The following is a 22,708-nucleotide window of genomic DNA, read 5'->3' as shown; positions in this document are numbered from 1 at the left end:
CAGAAGGGATTTGTGTATTTGTGTATTACTCTTGTGTGATTACGTACTGCGATTCTTTGTGTAATGGTTGAGAAAAACTGGGTTTGAATTCAGCTCCAACATTTATTGGCTGTGTCACCTTGGTCAAGTTAACCTCCATGCCTCAGTTTCCTCATCTGAAAATGGAGATAAGTGATTACATCAGTTTTGTGAGGATGAAATGAATTGCATGGAATGTGCTTAGAACTTACATGCCTGGAACATACTAAAAGCTAAGGAATTCTTAACCTTTACTGGAAAGCACCTCAGGTTAAAAGCCAAGTTCTGGCCAAAGTGCACCTTTTAGGAGGAGACTTCCTTGGTGGTCCCAGATGGTAAAGATAGTCTTCTCTGGTGGCTCAGATGGTAAAGAATCTGCCTGCAATGCAGGAGACCGGGGTTCAAGGTTCTCCAGGAAGAACCCCTGGAGAAGGGCATGACAACCCACTCCAGTATTCTTGCCTGGAGAATTCCATGGACAGCGGAGCCTGGTGGGCTACAGTCCATGGAGTCACAGAGAGTTGGACACGACTGAGTGACTAATAACAAGAGGAGGCTTCTTTGATGGGAGCAAAGTAGCCCCACAATCACGCTCCTTTTCATTATTTTTTTCTTCTTCACATTCCTTATTAGAGGTTTCCTTGTTTATAATTAGTCTTAAGGGCCCAGCAGATCAGACTAAGGTCCTTTTTGGCCTCAGCGTTCCTATTCTTTCCTGTACCTGGCACCCACTCATAAATTTGTCTAAAGAATCATGTCAGGCTCTCCTATAAGGCACTGAAATCTTTCAGGACTAGAATTGTCATATTCATCTTTTAAACCCCCGTGTCCAGAGGGGAAGGAAATGGAATCTGGCCCTTCACTTTTTCCCCACAGGCACACACCAAACTCCCCATAAGGCTAAATGAGGGAGGTATAGCTCAAGCAGGATGAGGAGGGCAAATGAAAAGCTGTCTTATCTTCCTTCCTCTCTCAGGTGACAGTAACATTTCTAAAATCTAGCAACACTGAGATCAGGGTGTTTTTGCCCTTTGCATACTCGAGTGCCACAGAAAAAAGAAAAAGCAAGAGAGTTCCAAAAAAACATCTACTTCTGCTTTATTGACTATCCCAAAGCCTTTGACTGTTTGAATCACAACAAACTGTGGAAAATTCTTAAGGAGATGGGAACACCAGACCACCTGATCTGCCTCCTGAGAAATCTGTATGCAGATTACCATAACTGTAAGCAACAGTTAGAACTGGGAATGAAACAACAGACTGGTTCCAAATAGGGAAAGGAGTATGTCAAGGCTGCTTATTTATTGTCACTCTGCTTATTTAATGTATATGCAGAGTACACCATGAGAAACGCTGGGCTGGATGAAGCACAAGCTGGAATCAAGATTGCAGGGAGAAATATCAATAACCTCAGATATGCAGATGACACCACCCTTATGGCAGAAAGCAAAGAACTAAAGAACCTCTTGATGAAAGTGAAAGAGGAGAGTGAAAAAGTTGACTTAAAGCTCAACATTCAGAAAACTAACATCATGGCATCTGGTCCTATCACTTCATGGCAAATGAAAACAGTGGAAACAGTGACAGACTTTATTTTTGGGGGGTTTCAAAATCACTGGAGGTGGTGACTGCAGCCATGAAATTAAAAGATGCTTGCTCCTTGGAAGAAAAGTTATGATCAACCTAGACAGCGTATTAAAAAGCAGAGACATTACTTTGCCAACAAAGGTCCATCTAGTCAAGGCTATGGTTTTTCCAGTAGTCACATATGGATGTGAGAGTTGGACTCTAAAGAAAGCTGAGCACCGAAGAATTGATGCTTTTGAACTGTGGTGTTGGAGAAGACTCTTGAGAGTCCCTTGGACTGCAGGGAGATCCAACCAGTCCATCCTAAAGGACATCAGTCCTGAGTGTTCACTGGAAGGACTGATGGCTGAAGTTGAAACTCCAATACTTTGGCCACCTGATGCGAAAAGCTGGAAAAGACCCTGATGGTGGGAAAGACTGAAGGCAGGAGGAGCAGGGAATGACAGAGGATGAGATGGTTGGATGGCATCACCGACTCAGGGGACATGAGTTTGAGTAAACTCCAGGAGGCCTGGTGTGCTGCAGTCCATGGGGTTGCAAAGAGTCGGAGACGACTGAGCGACTGAACTGAACTGGGCCACAGAAGAAGTCCCTAAGAAGCCCAGTCTGTCCTCACGTTGTCTACTACTCATGTTCTCCTAAGTGCCCCTGTGAGAGTTAGCTCACACCAGCAGATTATGGTGCAAATACCCAACTCTTGCCCCCAGCCTGGGCCCCCAGGCACATTGCTATCAGTTACTCCTGATAGCTATGGCCCCTCACACTTTACATCTTTAATGAAAATGGATCAAATTTGACACTGTAGGTGTACTTCTGCTATCTAGGCCCAAGAATGATTAAAAATTTAACCTGAGTTGCAGGTTTTCTACAGGGACTTGATCTGCATCAGTAGGAAGATCCAACACCAATGGAACTTGGACCTGCTGTGAGGATTAAATGAAAGAGATTCTGCTTTCTGTTAGCAGGGTCTGGGTTATTAGCGGGTGCTGGAGAAGTATCTGTTGACTGATTAGCCATTCCCCAGTACCTATCACAAATGAACTTAGAAATACTGAAAATAAACCACTCAATGTGGCAAGAAGGTAAAAAGAAAAAATTATGTCTTTTGCATTTTTGTGTGCATTTGTTATTAAAGCAAAGTATCCATTTTTCAAGTGCTCAGAGACTATAAACCACATTTTAAAAAACAAAGTCACTGCCTACATTTTGACACTTGGGGAAATTTACTCATTCAAAAATTTGCCTTAGTTGAGTATTTCAAACTCTGATTGGAAAACAAAAGTGTGATGAAAAGTTAGTGCTATATTTCTTTTATTTATATATATCTTAAGACACAGTTACTTTTTTCATTTTTTAATTACACAAATAATAAATACATTTTCAGTGTAGGAAAACTAGAAGCTACTAATAAGCAATGGTCTTATCTCTATCCTTCCAGATTTTATTTCTCTGAACATATAATGTATATTTTGTTACAATAATTCCTGTCCCTCCAAAAAAACTTCAAAAATAACAAAGATCAACAGTGAAACTAAAAGTAGACTGGTCTTAACTGTACCCCAGGTCCTAATTTATATTATATATACAAATCTATGTACATTCAACTTTGACTTTTAAAATCTAAATTGATGCTGTTAAAATAATACCAAACGATGCCACGTTTAACAGAAGCACTTTCAGAATACCTAAGAACTTGATTCAGGCATGTTGATGATTGCTGATAAAGAGTCAAGTATTATTTTTTTCATTAAATAAGTAGCTTTCTCTAGCATTCCATCTTCCTAAGAGAAGAAGGTTCTGCCAGTTCAGCCATAAGCTCCTCACACATATAGTTACTTTATAAATAAACTCTTCATTCATTCTGGTGTTCTTGAAAATATTCGTCAAACATAGAAGAAGACTCATCTTCATGTTCCTGACACCAAGGAAACACAAGATACAAAATACATTTAATTCAGAACTTCCCTGATGGTCCAGTGGCTAAGAATCTGCACTCCAAATGCAGGGGGCCCAGGTTCGACCCTTGGTCAAGGAACTAGATACCACATGCTGCAATTAAGAGTTCACATGCCACAACTAAAAACGATCCTGCATGCAGCACAGCCAAATAAATAAAATTTTAAAAAAAAGAAGAAAATACATTCATTTCTCCTCAGTTAGACCTAATATGTGCTTACTATTTTTAGGCAATGCTCTGTAAAGAGCTAAGGCCCAGCACCAGCTCTGGGTGTTGTTCACAGTAATCAATAATAACAAAAGGAATGATGGATAGATGTTTCCAGATATGTGATAAATTAAAAGGCTTATGGGGAGTCCCTGGTGGCTCAGACGGTAAAGAATCCTCCTGGAATGCGGGAGACCTGGGTTCAATCCCTGGGATGGGAAGATTCCTTGGAGGAGGGCATGGCAACCCACTCTACTATTCTTGCCTGGAGACTCCCATGGACAGAGGAGCCTGGCAGGCTACAGTCCACAGGGTCGCAGAGAGTTGGACCTGACTGAGCAATTAAGCACAGCACAGCAAAAGGTTTATGTCCCATTAAAAGTAAACTCTTACTTGAGTTTACATTCATGTCAATTCTCAGCTAATGTGCTGGGAGAGGGCCCCACTGACATTTGTGAGGGCAGCCCAAGGCCAGTTGAACTTCACCTCCTCTTTGCATATATGCCCATGCTCTGAGTACAAAGAATTCAACTCAGTAATATGTATTAACTCAATGAAAGGCAGAGTAAAACTGGTATTGCTTGTTTAGCACAGGTGTCAATTTCAAAGATTACCTAGAACAGCCTAGCCTACTGCCACCATGAAGACAAAATTTAGACTTGCTGGGATTATGCAGGAGGCCAGAGTGCTGGTAAACACTCTTACATATAGGCAGTAACACCCCAAACCAGAAATTACCTTTGGTTCTTTAAATTCCAAGTCTTCTCCATACTGGATGGCAAAATCAATATGCTGTAATACAATGTTCATGCTTTCTTCATCTGACTGATCATAAGGCAAAAATCGAACCATGCTGTAGTCATCAATCTACAAGTTGAGGATTTCAGAAAAGGTCATTCTGAGGTATACAATACTTAATTTTCAAATTATATTTGAGTTTTGTAACCATTTACAACTTCTGATTAAAATCAGCTGTGTGTGTGCTGTGGAGAGGAGAGACAGAGACATAACAACAGCAAATCTATACTGATTTTTCTGACCTCTGACCAACTACAACACTTAACTAGACATTGTTTCATTGGCATTTACCTGAATTCAAAAACCACTGGAAATTTCATAAGGGCAAAGACAGTTCTGAACTCCCAAAACAGCTTAGAATAATAGGTATGTCATTTTATTTATTGGCTATTGCCAGTGATTGCTTCTAAATTCAACTGCTGACCAGCCAGTCCACAGACTCCCACCCTCCCACCTTTGCAAGGGAATAGGGTTGGCCTGTGCTTTCCAAAACAGTGGCCACTGAATGGATGCTGATAAACACCTGACAAGGCCATTAAAAACAAAACTCAACAACTTCAAAAGCTTACCAGTCCACATATAGCGTTAGTCAATTTTTTGAATTTTTTGCTTCTTAAGTCACTTGTAGAGTCATCTAATAAAGAATACATGTCTGGATCTAGAAACCTTTAAAAGTGAGAAAGAAGACAGATAAATAAAATAAGAATAAATCAGGAAACTAGTTTTATAGCTTCACATTTAAATGAAGCTTAGAGGGTTCATCTCAGCAACAGAGATGTGATGATAACGGAAATGAACTCACTTCTCAATTTCCTTTTTAGCTTTCTTACTCAGCAGATCCATTTTCGTCATGATGTTAACTTGAGGAATTTCTAGAGAGATCATAGCACTCAGAGCTGCCAAAATGCCAGAAATAAACTGAAGGAGGAAACAGAAAAGGGAAGATGAATTAACTTTGTATGAAGAAAGTTCCCTGGTCTCTTTGCACAAAAGAGAGGTTTCTGCTCCTCTCTGAGCAAAACTGGCCTAAGTAAAAGAAGGGCTAATTCTAAAGACAGGACATTTCACTAATCAGATGGTTGACTCCTGGTTTCCCAGGGTGAGGAAGAGATGGGAAAAGGTAGACATAAACAACAGTGATCACAATTCTCAATTTAGATGATATCTTTAATCATTCCTATCAAATATTCCTTCAGTTCATTTCAGTCGCTCAGTTGTGTTCGACTCTTTGTGACCCCATGAATCACAGCATGCCAGGCCTCCCTGTCCATCACCAACTCCCAGAGTTCACCCAAACTCATGTGCATCGACTCGGTGACGCCATCCAGCCATCTCATCCTCTGTCGTCCCCTTCTCCCCAGCCCCCAATCCCTCCCAGCATCAGGGTCTTTTCCAATGTGTCAGCTCTTTGCATGAGGTGGCCAAAGTATTGAAGTTTCAGCCTCAGCATCAGTCCTTCCAATGAACGCCCAGGACTGGTCTCCTTTAGGATGGACTGGTTGGATCTCCTTGCAGTCCAAGGGACTCTCAAGAGTCTTCTCCAACACCACAGTTCAAAAGCATCAATTCCTTGACACTCAGCTTTCTTCACAGTCCAACTCTCACATCCATACATGACCACTGGAAAAACCATAGCCTTGACTAGATGGACCTTTGTTGGCAAAGTAATGTCTCTGCTTTTTAATATGCTATCTAGGTTGGTCATAACTTTCCTTCCAAGGAGTAAGTGTCTTTTAATTTCATGGCTGCAATCACCATCTGCAGTGATTTGGAAGCCCCCAAAAATACAGTCTGACACTGTTTCCACTGTTTCCCCATCTATTTCCCATTAAACGATGGGACCAGAAGCCATGATCTTAGTTTTCTGAATGTTGAGCTTTAAGCCAATCTTTTCACTCTCCTCTTTCAAAAGGCTTTTTAGTTCCTCTTCACTTTCTGCTATAAGGGTGGTATCATCTGCATATCTGAGGTTATTGATATTTCTCCCTTGTTTCCAGCCTGTGCTTCTTCCAGCCCAGCATTTCTCATGATGTACTCTGCATATATGTTAAATAAGCAGGGTGACAATATACAGCCTTGATGTACTCCTTTTCCTATTTGGAACCAGTCTGTTGTTCCATGTCCAGTTCTAACTGTTGCTTCCTGACCTGTATATAGGTTTCTCAAGAGGCAGGTCAGGTGGTTTGGGATTCCTTAGGGGCTACTAATGAGAAGTAAAGTTTGTTTTAGATAGTTCATAAACTAGACAAACCATTATCAGAAAAACAGACGTATATATGCACACATCTGCCTAATTTTTCTTCATAGTAGTACTCTCAAATCTGTATAGTATAATTTACCATATAAATGTTAAAAATACATTATTATAGCAACTTCCTTGGCGGTCCAGTGGTTAAGACTCAGTGCTTCCACTTCAGGAGGCACAGTTCAAAAGATCCTGCATGCCACAAAGCATGGCCAAAAAAAATTATTATAATAATTTAATAATAAGGGATATTAAATAACTCTGGAGTATAGTTTGGGAAATATTCAGAATCAAAAAACAATTAAAGGAGATTGTCATCTGCCTGTACCCATGACTAAAGAATTGACCAGATATATTCTCAAACCTTGAATGACTCCACCATGAACTGAGAATCAACAAGAAAAACTCCACAGACTCGAAACTCCCACTGTTCCAGCTGCTGGACCAGCTGTTTCATCACAGGCAGGTGAGTGTACAACTCAATCTGACCTACATGGAGAACATTACAAGACTGTTACAATCAGGACACAAGGTAAATTATCAAAGTACAGAAAAAAATTTTGCCATAAGACAGCTGAGAAAATGAAAAAAAAGGAAGTCAACCTCTGGTGGTAATTTGTTCAACTTTTAAGGGATCTTACAGGCTCTTAAAGCAATCACAATACCAAGAGAATCCCAAGGAAACTATTCAGTTTTATGTAGAAAGTGATGTTCTTCACACTTCTGTTTTAGCTAATCAAAAGCAAGTACTATGAAGGTGTGTTAGGTTTGGGAATATTCATCAAGTTGTACACTTATGATATCTGCACTTTTCTGTGGATGTGTGTGTTCAATCAAAAACAAAGGGGAAACCAACACAATATTGTAAAGCAATTTCCCAATTAAAATAAAGAAAAAAAAGGGAAAAATATAAGAGTCACAAATGATCAAAACTAGGTTAGGCTCAAGTCTAAAATTCATGATTTGGCTTGAAAAGTCGGTGTGATCATTTGTCCCCTACCAGTCTCACCTCAGGACACTTCCCTTTGTTTACTGGGCACCTCAAACCCACCTGGCTCCTGCCTCAAGGTCTTCAGCCCATGCTTTCTGCCTGGAGAACAGTCTCCTTTGTCTCACCCTATGGCCTGGCTCACACACTACTTGGTCAGAAACCCCCCACCTCCCTGCTGCGTGCTGGTCTGTGCTGAAGCCTGTCACGAATATTAAATAATCATTAAATAATCATTTGGGTGATTTCTGATTTATACTGCCTAACATTCCCACTTTCCTATGAGCTCCATGAGGGCAGACACCATGGCCACTTTGATCTTTAGGTATTTCCAGTGAACAAGATAAGCACTCAGCAAACTCAGTGAATGAATAAGAGACGATGAATGAGCAAATGGCACCGTACTGCGGCAGGGTTTAGAGCTACAAATGCTAACTCCACTGTCTCCACTGAGGACTGAAAGAGCGTGATCTTAAGTAAAATGACACATTCAAATTGCTGACTTACCTGGACAATCAAAAAGGATGTAGTCATCCTCTACATGGCCAAGACAGTTCTCCAGCCAGTCAAAATTATTGGCAAAGTACTCCATGCAAAATACCAATCCTCCATTGGGACCAAACTGCAGAGTACTGTCCTCCATCACGTCATCCACCTCAATCAGTTCTCGGATGTCTGAAAACAACAGACAGGCCCAGAACACAAGAGCATCATCCTCACTGGTGATAATTAACAATTATATAGCAACTCACATGTATGAAATTATTTCTGTCCGTGGCTATTCACTGTAGTAGTATCCATGGAAACAAATTAAATGCATTTTTTATAGCCAGACAATGGAATCCTGTGCAGCAACAAAAAAAGTTCTTTAAGTACTGATGTGATATGATCTCCCAGGTATACTGTTAAGTGAAAAGTGCAAAACTCTGTGTTAGAATGCCATCATTTGTGTTAAAAAAAAAAAAAAAGACAAAAATTTACTATGTATACATATATACATATACATTTTCTTTTACATGCATAGACTATGGAAAGATACCCTAGAAATTAGCAACACTGGCTGCCTCGAAAGAGGGAAGCCACCTTCCAGGACCCAGAGATAGGAGGAAGACATTTTCCTGCATACTTACTCTTTGTGCCTTTTGCAGTTTGAACAATGTGAATATACATTCAGTTCAGTTCAGTAGCTCAGTCCTGTCTGACTCTTTGCAACCCCATGAATCACAGCACCAGACCTCCCTGTCCATCACCAACTCCCGGAGTTCACTCAGACTCACGTCCATCGAGTCAGTGATGCCATCCAGCCATCTCATCTTCTGTTGTCCCCTTCTCCTCGTGTCCCCAATCCCTCCCAGCATGAGAGTCTTTTCCAATGAGTCAACTCTTCGCATGAGGTGGCGAAAGTATAGGAGTTTCAGCTTTAGCATCATTCCTTCCAAAGAAATCCCAGGGCTGATCTCCTTCAGAAAGGACTGGTTGGATCTCCTTGCAGTCCAAGGAACTCTCAAGAGTCTTCTCCAACACCACAGTTCAAAAGCATCAATTCTTCAGCGCTCAGCTTTCTTCACAGTCCAACTCTCACATCCATACATGACCACTGGAAAAACCATAGCTTTGACTAGATGGACTTTTGTTGGCAAAGTAATGTCTCTGCTTTTAAATATGCTATCTAGGTTGGTCATAATTTTCCTTCCAAGGAGTAAGCGTCTTTTAATTTCATGGCTGCAGTCACCATCTGCAGTGATTTTGAAGCCCCCCAAAATAAAGTCTGACACTGTTCCCACTGTTTCCCCATCTATTTGCCATGAAGTGATGGGACCAGAAGCCATGATCTTAGTTTTCTGAATGTTGAGCTTTAAGCCAATTTTTTCACTCTCCTCTTTCAAAAGGCTTTTTAGTTCCTCTTCACTTTTTGCCATAAGGGCGGTGTCATCTGCATATCTGAGGTTAGATATTTCTCCTGGCAATCTTGATTCCAGCTTGTGCTTCTTCCAGCCCAGCATTTCTATTCTTAAACTTATGGACAGAGGTTCGTGACATTGTATAGGAGGCAGTAATCAAGACCATCCCCAAGAAAAAGAAATGCAAAAAGGCAAAATGGTAGTCTGAGGAGGCCTTACAAATAGTTGAGAAAAGAAGAGAAGCAAAAGGCAACGAAGAAAAGGAAAGATATAAGCATCTGAATGCAGAGTTCCAAAGAATAGCAAGGAGAAATAAGAAAGGATTCCTCAGTGAACAACGCAAAGAAATACAGGAAAAAAACAGAATAGGAAAGACTAGAGATCTCTGCAAGAAAATTAGAGACATCAAGGAAACATTTCATGCAAAGATGGGCACAATAAAGGACAGCAATGGTATGGACCTAACAGAAGCAGAAGATATTAAGAAGACGTGGCAAGAATACACAGAACTATACAGAAAAGATCTTAATGACCCAGATAACCACAATGGTGCAATCACTCACCTAGAGCCAGATATCCTGGAGTGCGAAATCAAGTGGGCCTTAGGAAGCATCACTACGAACAAAGCTAGTGGAGGTGATGGAATGTGAGTTGAGCTATTTCAAATCCTGAAAGATGATGCTGTGAAAGTGCTGCACTCAGTATGCCAGCAAATTTGGAAAACTCAGCAGTGGCCACAGGACTGGAAAAGGTCAGTTGTCATTCCAATCCCAAAGAAAGGCAATGCCAAAAAATGCTCAAACTACCACACAATTGCACTCATCTCACACGCTAGTAAAGTAATGCTCAAAATTCTCCAAGCCAGGCTTCAGGAATACATGATCCATGAACTTCCAGATGTTCAAGCTGGTTTTAGAAAAGGCAGAGGAACCAGAGATCGAATTGCCAACATCCTCTGGATCATCAAAAAAGCAAGAGAGTTCCAGAAAAACATCTATCTCTGCTTTATTGACTATGCCAAAGCCTTTGTGTGAATCACAACAAACTGTGGAAAAATTCTTAAAGAGATGGGAATACCAGACCACCTTACTCGCCTCCTGAGAAATCTGTATGCAGGTCAGGAAGCAACAGTTTTAACTGATTATGGAACAAGGGACTGGTTCCAAATCGGGGAAGTACGCCAAGGCTGTATATTGTCACCCTGCTTATTTAACGTATATGCAGAGTACATCATGCAAAATGCCAGGCTGGATGAAGCAAAAGCTGGAATCAAGAGTGCCTGGAGAAATATTGATAACCTCAGATATGCAGATGACACCATCCTTATGGCAGAAAGTGAAGAGGAACTAAAAACCCTCTTGATGAAAGTTAAAGAGGAGAGTGAAAAAGTTGGCTTAAAGCTCAACATTCAGAAAACTAAGATCATGGCATCTGGTCCCATCACTTCATGGCAAATAGATGGGGAAACAATGGAAACAGTGTCAGACTTTATTTTCTTGGGCTCCAAAATCACTGCAGATGGCGACTGCAGCCATGAAATTAAAAAACACTTGCTCCTTGGAAGAAAAGCTATGACAAACCTCAGTCAGTTCAGTTTGTCACTCAGTCGTGTCCAACTCTTTGCAACCCCATGAATCGCAGCATGCCAGGCCTCCCTGTCCATCACCAACTCCCAGAGTTTACTCAAACTCATGTCCATACAGTCAGTGATGTCATCCAGCTATCTCATCCTCTGTCGTCCCCTTCTCCTCCTGCCCTTAATCCCTCCCAGCATCAGGGTCTTTTCCAATAAGACAACTCTTCGCGTGAGGTGGCCAAAGTGATTGGAGCTTCAGCATCAGTCCTTCCAATGAACACCCAGGACTGGTCTCCTTTAGGATGGACTGGCTGGATCTCCTTGCAGTCCAAGGGACTCTCAGGAGTCTTCTCCAACACCACAGTTCGAAAGTATCAATTCTTCAGCGCTCAGCTTTCTTTAAGTCCAACTCTCACATCCATACATGACCACTGGAAAAACCATAGCCTTGACTAGACAGACCTTTGTTGGCAAAGTTGTATCTCTGCTTTTCAATATGCTATCTGGGTTGGTCATAACTTTCCTTCTAAGGAGTAAACGTCTTTTAATTTCATGGCTGCAATCACCATCTACTGTGATTTTGCAGCCCCAAAAAACAAAATATGACACTGTTTCCACTCTTTCCCCATCTATTTCCCATGAAGTGATGGGACCGGATGCCATCATCTTAGTTTTCTGAATGTTGAGCTTTAAGCCAACTTTTTCACTCTCTGCTTTCACTTTCATCAAGAGGCTTCTGAGTTCCTCTTCACTTTCTGCCATAAGGGTGGTGTCATCTGCATATCTGAGGTTATTGATATTTCTCCCGGCAATCTTGATTCCAGCTTATGCCTTTTCCAGCCCAGCGTTTCTCATGATGTACTCTGCATAGAAGTTAAAGAAGCAGAGTGACAATATATAGCCTTGACATACTCCTTTTCCTATTTGGAACCAGTTTGTTGTTCCATGTCCAGTTCTAACTGTTGCTTCCTGACCTGCGTATAAGCTTCTCAAGAGGCAAGTCAGGTGGTCTGGTATGCCCCTCTCTTTCAGAATTTTCCACAGTTTATTGTGATCCACACAGTCAAAGGCTTTGGCATAGTCAATAAAGCAGAAGTAGATATTTTTCTGGAACTCTCTTGCTTTTTCGATGATCCAGCGGATGTTGGCAATTTGATTTCTGGTTCCTCTATCTTTTCTAAAACCAGCTTGAACACCTGGAAGTTCATGGTTCACATATTGCTGAAGTCTGGCTTGGAGAATGTTGAGCATCACTTCACTAGCATGTGAGATGAGTGCAATTGTGCGGTAGGGCTTCCGTGGTGGCTCAGAGGTTTAAGCGTCTGCCTGGAATGCAGGAGACCCAGGTTCGATCCCTGGGTCGGGAAGATCCCCTGGAGAAGGAAATGGCAACCCACTCCAGTACTCTTGCCTGGAGAATCCCATGGAGGGAAGAGCCTGGTAGGCTACAGTCCATGGGCTCGCAAAGAGTCGGACACGACTGAGCAACTTTCCTTCCTTTCCTTTGAGCATTTTTTGGCATGGCCTTTCTTTGGGATAGGAATGAAAACTGACCTTTTCCAGTCCTGTGGCCACTGCTGAGTTTTCCAAATTTGCTGGCATATTGAGTGCAGCACTTACACAGCATCATCTTTCAGGATTTCAAATAGCTCAACTCGAATTCCATCACCTCCACTAGCTTTGTTCGTAGTGATGCTTTCTAAGGCCCACTTGACTTCACATTCCAGGATGTCTGGCTCTAGGTGAGTGATCACACCATCGTGATTATCTGGGTCATGAAGCTCTTTTTTGTACAGTTCTTCTGTGTATTCTTGCTACCTCTTCTTAATATCTTCTGCTTCTGTTAGGTCTATACCATCCCAAGTCCAAGGTAAGAGAAACCCAAGTAAGACTGTAGGTGTTGCAAGAGAGCATCAGAGGGCAGACACACTGAAACCATAATCACAGAAAACTAGCCAATCTGATCACACGGACCACAGCCTTGTCTAACTCAATGAAACTAAGCCATGCCGTTTGGGGCCACGCAAGACGGACGGGTCATGCTGGAGAGGTCTGACAGAATGTGGTCCACTGGAGAAGGGAATTGCAAACCACTTCAGTATTCTTGCCTTGAGAACCCCATGAACAGTATGAAAAGGCAAAATGATAGGACACTGAAAGGGAAACTCCCCGGGTAGGTAGGTGCCCAATATGCTACTGGAGATCAGTGGAGAAGTAAATCCAGAAAGAATGAAGGGATGGAGCCAAAGCAAAAAAAATACCCAGTTGTGGATGTGACTGGTGATAGAAGCAAGGTGCGATGCTGTACAGAGCAATATTGCACAGGAACCTGGAATGTCAGGTCCATGAATCAAGGCAAATGGGAAGTGTCAAACAGGAGATGGCAAGAGTGAATGTCGACATTCTAGGGAATCAGCGAACTAAAATGGACTGGAATGGGTCAATTTAACTCAGATGACCATTATATCTACTACTGCAGGCAGGAATCCCTTAGAAGAAATGGAGTAGCCATCATGGTGAACAAGAGAGTCCGAAATATAGTACTTGGATGCAATCTCAAAAATGACAGAATGATCTCTGTTCATTTCCAAGGCAAACCATTCAATATCACAGTAATCCAAGCCTATGTATGCCCCAACCAGTAACATTGAAGAAGCTGAAGTTGAACGGTTCTATGAAGACCTACAAGACATTTTAGAACTAACACCCAAAAAAGATGTCCTTTTCATTATAGGGGACTGGAATGCAAAAGTAGGAAGTCAAGAAACACCTGGGGTAACAGGCAAATTTGGCCTTGGAGCACAGAATAAAGCAGGGCAAAGGCTAATACAGTTTTGCGAAGAGAACGCACTGGTCATAGCAAACACCCTCTTCCAATAACACAAGAGAAGACTCTATATGTGGACATCACCAGATGGTCAACACCGAAATCAGATTGATTATATTCTTTGCAGCCAAAGATGAAGAAGCTCTATACAGTCAGCAAAAACAAGACCGGGAGCAGACTGTGGCTCAGATCATGAACTCCTTATTGCTAAATTCAGACTTAAATTGAAGAAAGTGGGGAAAACCACTAGACCATTCAGGTATGACCTAAATTAAATCCCTTATTATACAATGGAAGTGAGAAATAGATTTAAGGGACTAGATCTGATAGACAGAGTGCCTGATGAACTATGGATGGAGGTTCATGACATTGTACAGGAGACAGGGATCAAGACCATCCCCATGGAAAAGAAATACAAAAAAGCAAAATGGCTGTCTGGGGAGGTCTTACAAATAGCTGTGAAAAGAAGAGAAGCGAAAAGCTAAGGAGAAAAGGAAAGATACAAGCATCCGAATGCAGAGTTCCAAAGAATAGCAAGGAGAGATAAGAAAGCCTTCCTCACCGATCAATGCAAAGAAATAGAGGAAAACAACAGAATGGGAAGACTAGAGATCTCTTCAAGAAAATTAGAGATACCAAGGGTACATTTCATGCAAAGATGGGCTCGATGACAAACCTAGACAGCATATTAAAAAGCAGAGACATCACTTTGCTAACAAAGGTCCATCTAGTCAGAGCTATGGTTTTTCCAGTAGTCATGTATGGATGTGAGAGCTGGACTATAAAGTAAGCTGAGTGCCAAACAATTGATGCTTTTGAACTCTGGTGTTGGAGAAGATTCTTGAGAGAGTCCCTTGGGCTGCAAGGAGATCAACCCAGTCAATCCTAAAGGAAATCAGTCCTGAATATTCATTGAAAGAACTGATGTTGAAGCAGAAACTCCAATAGTTTGGCCACCTGATGGGAAGAACTGATTCATTGGAAAAGATCCTGATGCTGGGAAAGACTGAAGGCAGGAAGAGAAGGGGATGACAGAGGATGAGATGATTGGATGGCATCACCAACTCAATGGACATGAATTTGAGCAAGCTCCAGGAGCTGGTGATGGACAGGGAAACCTGGCGTGCTGCAGTCCATGAGGCTGCAAAGAGTCAGACATGACTGAGCAACAGAATTGAACTGAACTGATAAACAAGTAAAACAAAATCAAACAAAGAAAACCAATTCCATTTCTTAATTTGATGGCCCGGGGTTCCCCTGGTGAAGCAATAGCTAAGAATCCACCTGCCAATGTAGGGGACACGAGTTCGATCCCTGTTCCAAGAAGATCCCACATGGAGCAACTACTGAGTCCAGACGGCCAAAGCCTGTGCTCCACAACAAAGAAATCACCACAATGAGAAGCCCAAGCACCACAATGAAGAGTAGCCCCTACTTGCTGCAACTAGAGAAAGCTCTCACAAAGCAACAAAGATCCAATGCAACCAAAATAAACATCTTTAAATATATATATATATATATATATATATATATATATATATATATATATAAAATGATCCTACACTGACTTGTCTTCCTCCCCAGTAAACAGGATCATGCAGTCAACAGCTCAAGTCAGAAACCTAACAGTGACTCTTGATCCCTCCCTTTCTTCCAACCTTTTTAGTTCAATCTCCCACAAAATGTGCTAATTCTATTTGCAAAATATATACCTGTCTGCAGCCATGAAATTAAAAGATGCTTACTCCTTGGAAGGAAAGTTATGACCAACCTAGACAGCATATTCAAAAGAAGAGACATTACTTTGCCAACAAAGGTCCATCTAGTCAAGGCTATGGTTTTTCCAGTAGTCATGTATGGATGTGAGAGTTGGACTGTGAAGCTGAGCACCAAAGAATAGATGCTTTTGAACTGTGGTGTTGGAGAAGACTCTTGAGAGTCCCTTGGACTGCAAGGAGATCCAACCAGTCCATTCTAAAGGAGATCAGTCCTGGGTGTTCATTGGAAGGACTGATGCTGAGGCTGAAACTCCAATACTTTGGCCACCTCATGCGAAGAGTTGACTCATTGGAAAAGACCCTGATGCTGGGAGGGATTGGGGGCAGGAGAAGGGGACGACAGAAGATGAGATGGCTGGATGGCATCACTGACTGGATGGACATGAGTTTGAGTAAACTCTGGGAGTTGGTGATGGACAGGGAGGCCTGGCGTGCTGCGATTCATGGGATCGCAAAGAGTCGGAACGACTGAGCAACTGAATTGAACTGATACCTGTCTGCACCTTTGTATCTCCACCACGACCACCCCAGTCCCCCTTCTAGTCTTGACTCTCTCGAGTCCATTTTTCATCTGAGAGCCAGAGATATTTTTAAAAACATAAATCAGATGTCAGTTCTCTCCCCTGCTGGAAACCCTCAAATGGCATTTCACAATTGAAAGGTGCTATGAATTGAGGGGGTTTTTTTGATTTGCTTTTTTTTTTTTTTTTGCTCTGCTGTACGCAGCCTGCAGGGGGTCTAATCCATGGCCCTGCAATGGCAATATGGAGTCCTACTGGACTGCCATGGAATTCCTTTATGAGTATTTGTGTCCCTCTAAAACTCATGCTGAAAACCTAATGCCCAGCGTGATGATATTAATTAGTGGGACTTTGGGAAGATGAATGAGATCAGTGCTCTCATAAAAGAGGTCCCAAGAGATCCCTCGCCCACTTCCATCATATGAGGACACAGTGAGAAGTCGTCAGTCTAGAAGTGGAAAAGGGCCTTCACCAGAACCTGACCATGCTGGCAGCACCCTAATCTTGAGCTTCCAGGCCCCAAAACTGTGAGAAATCCATTTCTTTTGTTTAGAAGCCACCCAGTCTGTAGTGTTTTGTTACAGCATCCCAAACAGACTAACAGGGTGAAAAAAAACAGGATAAAAGCCATACTTCTCTTGTCCTACTAGCTGCTACCCATCTCCTTCCTTCACTTCTTATGCCCCAGCTCATCAACACCTTTGCTTTGTCTGGAACACACCAAACCCTTTCCCATCTTTCGGCTATATAGTGACCTTGATGTTTCTTCATCTTGGAAAGCCTTTTGCCAGCTTGGTGAGCATGTTACCATCTTCAGGTCTAGGCCCTAATAGCCCCTCCTCAGAGATGTCATCCCTGACTATGCTACCTAAAGCATTCTTCCCTAGTTATTTCTTCACATCAGCCTATAGCAGCACTTATCACAATCTGCAACCCATTTTATCATTTTGCTTATGTCCCTTGCTAAAAGGCCCACAAAGGCAGGGAGAATATCTGTGTTCTTCTCTGTTACGACTCTGGTGTCCAGCATAAAGCAAGTGCTCAGTAGACATCTGAATAAATTAAAAGATTAAAAAACATAACAAAATATTTAAAGGTTGCTCACTTATAGTATAGTACGATCAGCAGTAAAACAGATTTACCAAACAGGATCAAACACGAAAAAAACAGAAGGGAAGGGTGGTGAGGGAGCGTGTACTCACTTTTCATTCCTACATCAGAAACTAAGAAAGGATACTGTCACACACATCAACATGAGCTGATGTCACCACATGACATTCAGCCTCATGATGTTCACCATGAAAGCAGGGGACCAGGCTGCATTAATTTTCAGCTTTTGTGTGCAGCAGCCAGCACTCACTGCCTCCCCACTCTCCTATTTTTCCTGAAGGAGGGGGAAGGCTCTGCTCAGGACTTACCAGCCATCACGGAATAGTTGAAATGTTCTGCTGCAGGATCTAGGTTCACAACTTGGACAGATCGATTGAGGGCTTCACAGTGCTGCACCATGGTGGCACAGTAAGTGCTCTGTAATGTCACAAGCACGAGGGGTTAGAACAAAGCTCAGTATAGTGCTTACCCCTCCACCTCCAGAAGGACTCTCCACCCACCTTGGGCAGAGTCTACTAAGGCCAAAACTATTCCTTCATTGACCAAGAAGCTAAAAGGCATTAGGCTGGGGGTTAGGACACCTGACTGGGCTGTGGATCCAGACCTGGCTCAGACTCATGGGGAGGTGCTTTTGCATTCTCTCCCTAAATTTTCTTGTCTCTAAATGTGATGTCTTCCATGATCACTAAGGCTCCTTACTGCTCTCATCTGCAACAAGCAGAATTTAAAGGGAAAATTTCTGATTACACTGTGCAGCATCTAACACATGATGTATCCACTAGGATTGGTACAGTCCAAACAAAGCTTTAGGTAGGCTGGTTAGGGATGATGTATCTGAGAAGAGAGTATCTGAGCTGAGGGACAGCAATGAGCTTGCCAGGCCAGCGGAATAACAATCCAAGATGAGAGAACATTAGGCCAATAAAACAGCCTGGCAATACGCTTTCAGTTTACACCTTCTGGTTTACAGAATTCTTCATCCCTCATATACTACATTAAGGCTACTTGTCTGTCTCTCCCTTCCTCTATTTAAAGGCAGGGATGTGTTAGGAATTCCCTGGCAATCTAGTGGTTAGGACTTGGTGCTTTCACTGCTGGGGCAGGGTTTGATCCCTGGTCTGGGAACTAAGATCCTACAAGCTGCCTGACACAACCAATAAATAAAGAAAGGCAGGGATGTGTCTTATTCAGTTTTATAAGCCTAGGGGCCATAACATACTTCCCAGGTGGCTCTGTGGTAAAGAATCTGCCTGCCAGTGCAGGAGACGTGGGTTTGATCAATGGGTCTGGAAGATCCAATGGAAGAGGAAATGGCAACCCACTCCAGTATTCTTGCCTGAAAAATCCCAGGAAGAGAGGAGTCTGGTGGGCTACAATCCATGGAGTTTCAAAGAACTGGCCATGACTGAGCAACTGAGATGCACGCAGGAGCTATAACAGTACCTGGTACATAATAAGTACTTAATAATTATTTCTAATTGATTAATATGTTTGAATAAACTCCATCAGGGCAGAGGATTTTTGTGTGTGTATTTTAGTCACAACACAATCCCCCAGAGTATTTCTGATAGTAGGCATCAAAAGTTTATAGAAAGATACTTATTTAACACAGTGTGAAAGTTAATCTAGAATATAAAAATAACCTCTATCATGCTTTTATCTTTCTCCTCAGTGACTTGACACACACTGTTCTCTCTGCCTAGGAGCCCTCTCTAAATATCACATTACATTTTAATCGACCAGTCACCTATAAGTGTGATAGCAGTCTACTATTCACTCCAGTATTCTTGCCTGGAGAATCCCATGGACAGAGGAGCCTGGTGGGCTACCATCCATGGGGTCGCAAAGAGTCGGACATGACTGAGCAACTAACACACACATACACATCCCAAATAGACTACTGGCTCCAGGAAAGCAAGGATCACACCATTGTCACCTGTGTATCTCCTGCATCCAGAATAAGCCAAGAATCAGAGGAATGAGTTTGTCAACTGAAAAACTGAAGCCACAAAACACTTTCACAGACTCGTGTTTCCCACACTCCTGTTATTTGATCAATATACTCACAATTTCTACCATATTTAAGAGCCTCTAATAGGATTTCCTTAATAGTTGCTTACAAGAAAAAATTGTATCTCTAACCAGAAAAGCAGCTATGCTTATCATAACGTGAAGATAACCATAAAAGATAACACAACTTTAAAACTCTTTTAGTTCTAGGTAAATATAATTGCCTGTCAAAAGCTCTGAGTCTAAGATCTGCTCTTGAAAAAGAGGAGAATTAAAGACGTGTTGAAGACACAAAGAAAGGTAATCCCAAAGAATGCTCAAACTACCGCACAATTGCACTCATCTCACACGCTGCTGCTGCTGCTGCTGCTAAATCGCTTTAGTTGTGTCTGACTCTGTACGACCCCATAGATGGGCAGCCCACCAGGCTCCCCCGTCCCTGGGATTCTCCAGCCAAGAACACTGGAGTGGGTTGCCATTTCCTTCTCCAATGCATGAAAGTGAAAAGTGAAAGTGAAATTGCTCAGTTGTGTCCGACTCCTAGCGACCCATGGACTGCAGCCCACCAGGCCCCTCCATCCATGGGATTTTCCAGGCAAGAGTACTGGAGTGGGTTGCCATTGCCTTCTCTGTCTCACACGCTAGTAATGCTCAAAATTCTCCAAGCCAGGCTTCAGCAATATGTGAACCGTGAACTTCCTGATGTTCAAGCTGGTTTTAGAAAAGGCAGAGGAACCAGAGATCAAATTGCCAACATGCGCTGGATCATTGAAAAAGCAAGAGAGTTCCAGAAAAACATCTACTTCTGCTTTATTGACTATGCCAAAGCCTTTGACTGTGTGGATCACAATAAACTGTGGAAAATTCTGAAAGAGATGAGAATACCAGACCACCTGACCTGCTTCTTGAGAAACCTGTATACAGGTCAGGAAGCAACAGTTAGAACTGGACATGGAACAACAGACTGGTTCCAAATAGGAAAAGGAGTATGTCAAGGCTGTATATTGTCACCCTGCTTATTTAATGTATATGCAGAGTACCTCATGCAAAATTCCGGGCTGGATGAAGCACAAGCTGGAATCAAGATTGCCGGGAGAAATATCAATAACCTCAGATATGCAGATGACACCACCCTTATGGCAGAAAGTGAGGAAGAACTAAAGAGTTTCTTGATGAAAGTGAAAGAGGAGAGTGAAAAAGTTGGCTTAAAGCTCAACATTCAGAAAACTAAGATCATGGCATCCAGTCCCATCACTTCATGGCAAATAGATGGGAAAACTGGAAACAGTGGCTGACTTTATTTTTCTGGGCTCCAAAATCACTGTGGATGGTGATTGCAGCCATGAAATTAAAAGATGCTTGCTCCTTGGAAGCAAAGTTATGACCAACCTAGACAGCATATTAAAAAGCAGAGACATTACTTTGCCAACAAAGGTCTGTCTAGTCAAGGCTATGGTTTTTCCAGTAGTCATGTATGGATGTGAAGAGTTGGACTTAAAGAAAGCTGAGCACAGAAGAATTGATGCTTTTGAACTGTGGTGTTGGAGAAGACTCTTGAGAGTCCCTTGGACTGCAAGGAGATCCAACCAGTCCATCCTAAAGGAGACCAGTCCTGGGTGTTCATTGGAGGGACTGATGTTGAAGCTGCTGCTGCTGCTGCTAAGTCGCTTCAGTCCTGTCCGACTCTGTGCGACCCCATAGACGGCAGCCCACCAGGCTCCCCCGTCCCTGGGATTCGCCAGCCAAGAACACTGGAGTGGGTTGCCATTTCCTTCTCCAATGCATGCAAGTGAAAAGTGAAAGTGAAGTCGCTCAGTCGTGTCCGACTCTTAGTGACCCCATGGACTGCAGCCCACCAGGCTCCTCCATCCATTGGATTTTCCAGGCAAGAGTACTGGAGTGGGGTGCCATTGCCTTCTCCGGATGTTGCAGCTGAAACTCCAATAATTTGGCCACCTGATGAGGAGAGCTAACTCATTTGAAAAAACCCTGATGCTGGGAAAGATTGAGGGCCGGAGGAGAAAGGGACGACAGAGGATGAGATGGCTGGATGGCATCACCGACTCGATGGACATGGGTTTGGGCGGACTCCGGGAGTTGGTGATGGACAGGAAGGCCTGGCGTGCTGCGGTTCATGGGATCGCGAAGAGTCGGACATGACTGAGCAACTGAACTGAACTGAAGACACACTAGCACCAAACTGATGATTTCATCTCAATGCAAACTGAAAGAAAACTGAAAAGGGAGCGGCTTTCTCAATATACGATTCAATGTTCATTAATGTCAGGCCCATGTATTTCCTAAGTACACCGCAAGTCCACACCTCAAGTTCTGAGAAACAGTGATTAACGAGACCCCACCTTAAATTAACCTCCCGGGTTAAAGACACGGGCAGATTCTGGAGTTACACAAAACTGGATTCAAATTCCAGCCGTCACTTACTAGCTGTGCGATCTTGAGCAAAAACTTAAGTCTCATTTTCCTTACCGGCAAAGTAGGATAACAGGACTTAACTCACGGGGTTGTTGTGGAAACAAGTTTAAGCGCAGTATCTTGGGCTTAATTATGCGATAAAAACTAGCAACTATCACTAATTTCCTTTCAAAAGAACAACAAAAAGGACAGTGAAGCCCAGGCTGCAGAAGCGAGCTGCCCAGGTCTCAGGGTCCCCAATACAACCGCCAGCCCTTCCCTCAGGACCCGAACCTCCCTACCTCCCACAAACATTTCCCTCCTTCGCCTGCCAAATCCTCACCTTCCCGCTGCCGGCGGGGCCCATAACCAGCTGAGCATACCGAGGCATGGTAGCTCCCCCAGTTCCTGACGCCTCCAGTCGCACAGACTTAGAATCTGATCACCACGCTCCCTTCAGCCTTCGCGCTACGCCCACTAAGTTCCGGGAACACGAAGTAGAAACCAATCGCAACCCAACTTCCTTGGCGTCTTCTGTTCTGCCACGCCTCCGACTACGGAGCGTCCTGAAGGCCAAATCCCAAGAGAAACGCGTTTTGCCAAAAGGCCCGGGATATTTTGCGCGTGCGCAGAAGTAGTTGGCGGAAATCAACCGTTGGGATTCTGGCAAGGTCTGGTTGCCTTGGTAATAACGGACAACCGACAACGCTCCTCATCCCTCAGCGAGGTGCTTCGGTCCCTGGTTTGTGTACTGCTGTTTGACTTATATGGTG

The 22,708-nt window shown here is 42.9% G+C and overlaps 1 protein-coding gene across 3 annotated transcripts; it reads right to left on the bottom strand.

Moving 5' to 3' along the window:
* Positions 1–9: 9 nt before the first annotated feature.
* Positions 10–22,469, bottom strand: GPN3 (GPN-loop GTPase 3). 3 transcript variants are annotated; one of them, XM_027566805.1, is made up of 8 exons: positions 22,279–22,432; positions 17,822–17,930; positions 8,308–8,475; positions 7,177–7,301; positions 5,370–5,485; positions 5,137–5,233; positions 4,508–4,636; positions 10–155 (listed from the first exon to the last, which is right to left on the bottom strand). In XM_027566805.1, exons 1-8 carry the CDS (start codon positions 22,324–22,326, stop codon positions 129–131), a joined length of 819 nt encoding a protein of 272 aa, XP_027422606.1. In that variant the 5' UTR covers positions 22,327–22,432; the 3' UTR covers positions 10–128. The 3 variants fall into 3 exon arrangements, with proteins under 3 accessions (XP_027422606.1, XP_027422604.1, XP_027422607.1); XM_027566803.1 differs by lacking the exon at positions 10–155 and adding an exon at positions 2,900–3,520 and having other exon boundaries at positions 22,279–22,469; XM_027566806.1 differs by lacking the exon at positions 10–155 and adding an exon at positions 2,900–3,520 and having other exon boundaries at positions 22,319–22,421.
* Between the last annotated feature and the right edge of the window lie 239 nt (positions 22,470–22,708).

This window comes from Bos indicus x Bos taurus, chromosome 17, assembly GCF_003369695.1.
Source record: "Bos indicus x Bos taurus breed Angus x Brahman F1 hybrid chromosome 17, Bos_hybrid_MaternalHap_v2.0, whole genome shotgun sequence".
In the NCBI taxonomy this organism is placed as follows: Eukaryota; Metazoa; Chordata; class Mammalia; order Artiodactyla; family Bovidae; genus Bos; species Bos indicus x Bos taurus.
Note: the sequence above shows the minus strand (reverse complement) of the source record. Positions and strands in the feature narration are given on the sequence as shown.

Bases quoted from the DNA above. Each gene is read 5' to 3' on its own strand.
- GPN3 (XM_027566803.1), bottom strand. From the start codon at position 22,326: ATGCCTCGGTATGCTCAGCTGGTTATGGGCCCCGCCGGCAGCGGGAAG. The intron at 5,486-7,176 runs GTTTGAGAATAT...TTCCTCCTTCAG, and splicing joins TCATGGTGGAGTCATTCAAG to TTTATTTCTGGCATTTTGGC. The intron at 4,637-5,136 runs GTAAGCTTTTGA...CTCAACTTGTAG, and splicing joins CTAACGCTATATGTGGACTG to ATTGATGACTACAGCATGGT.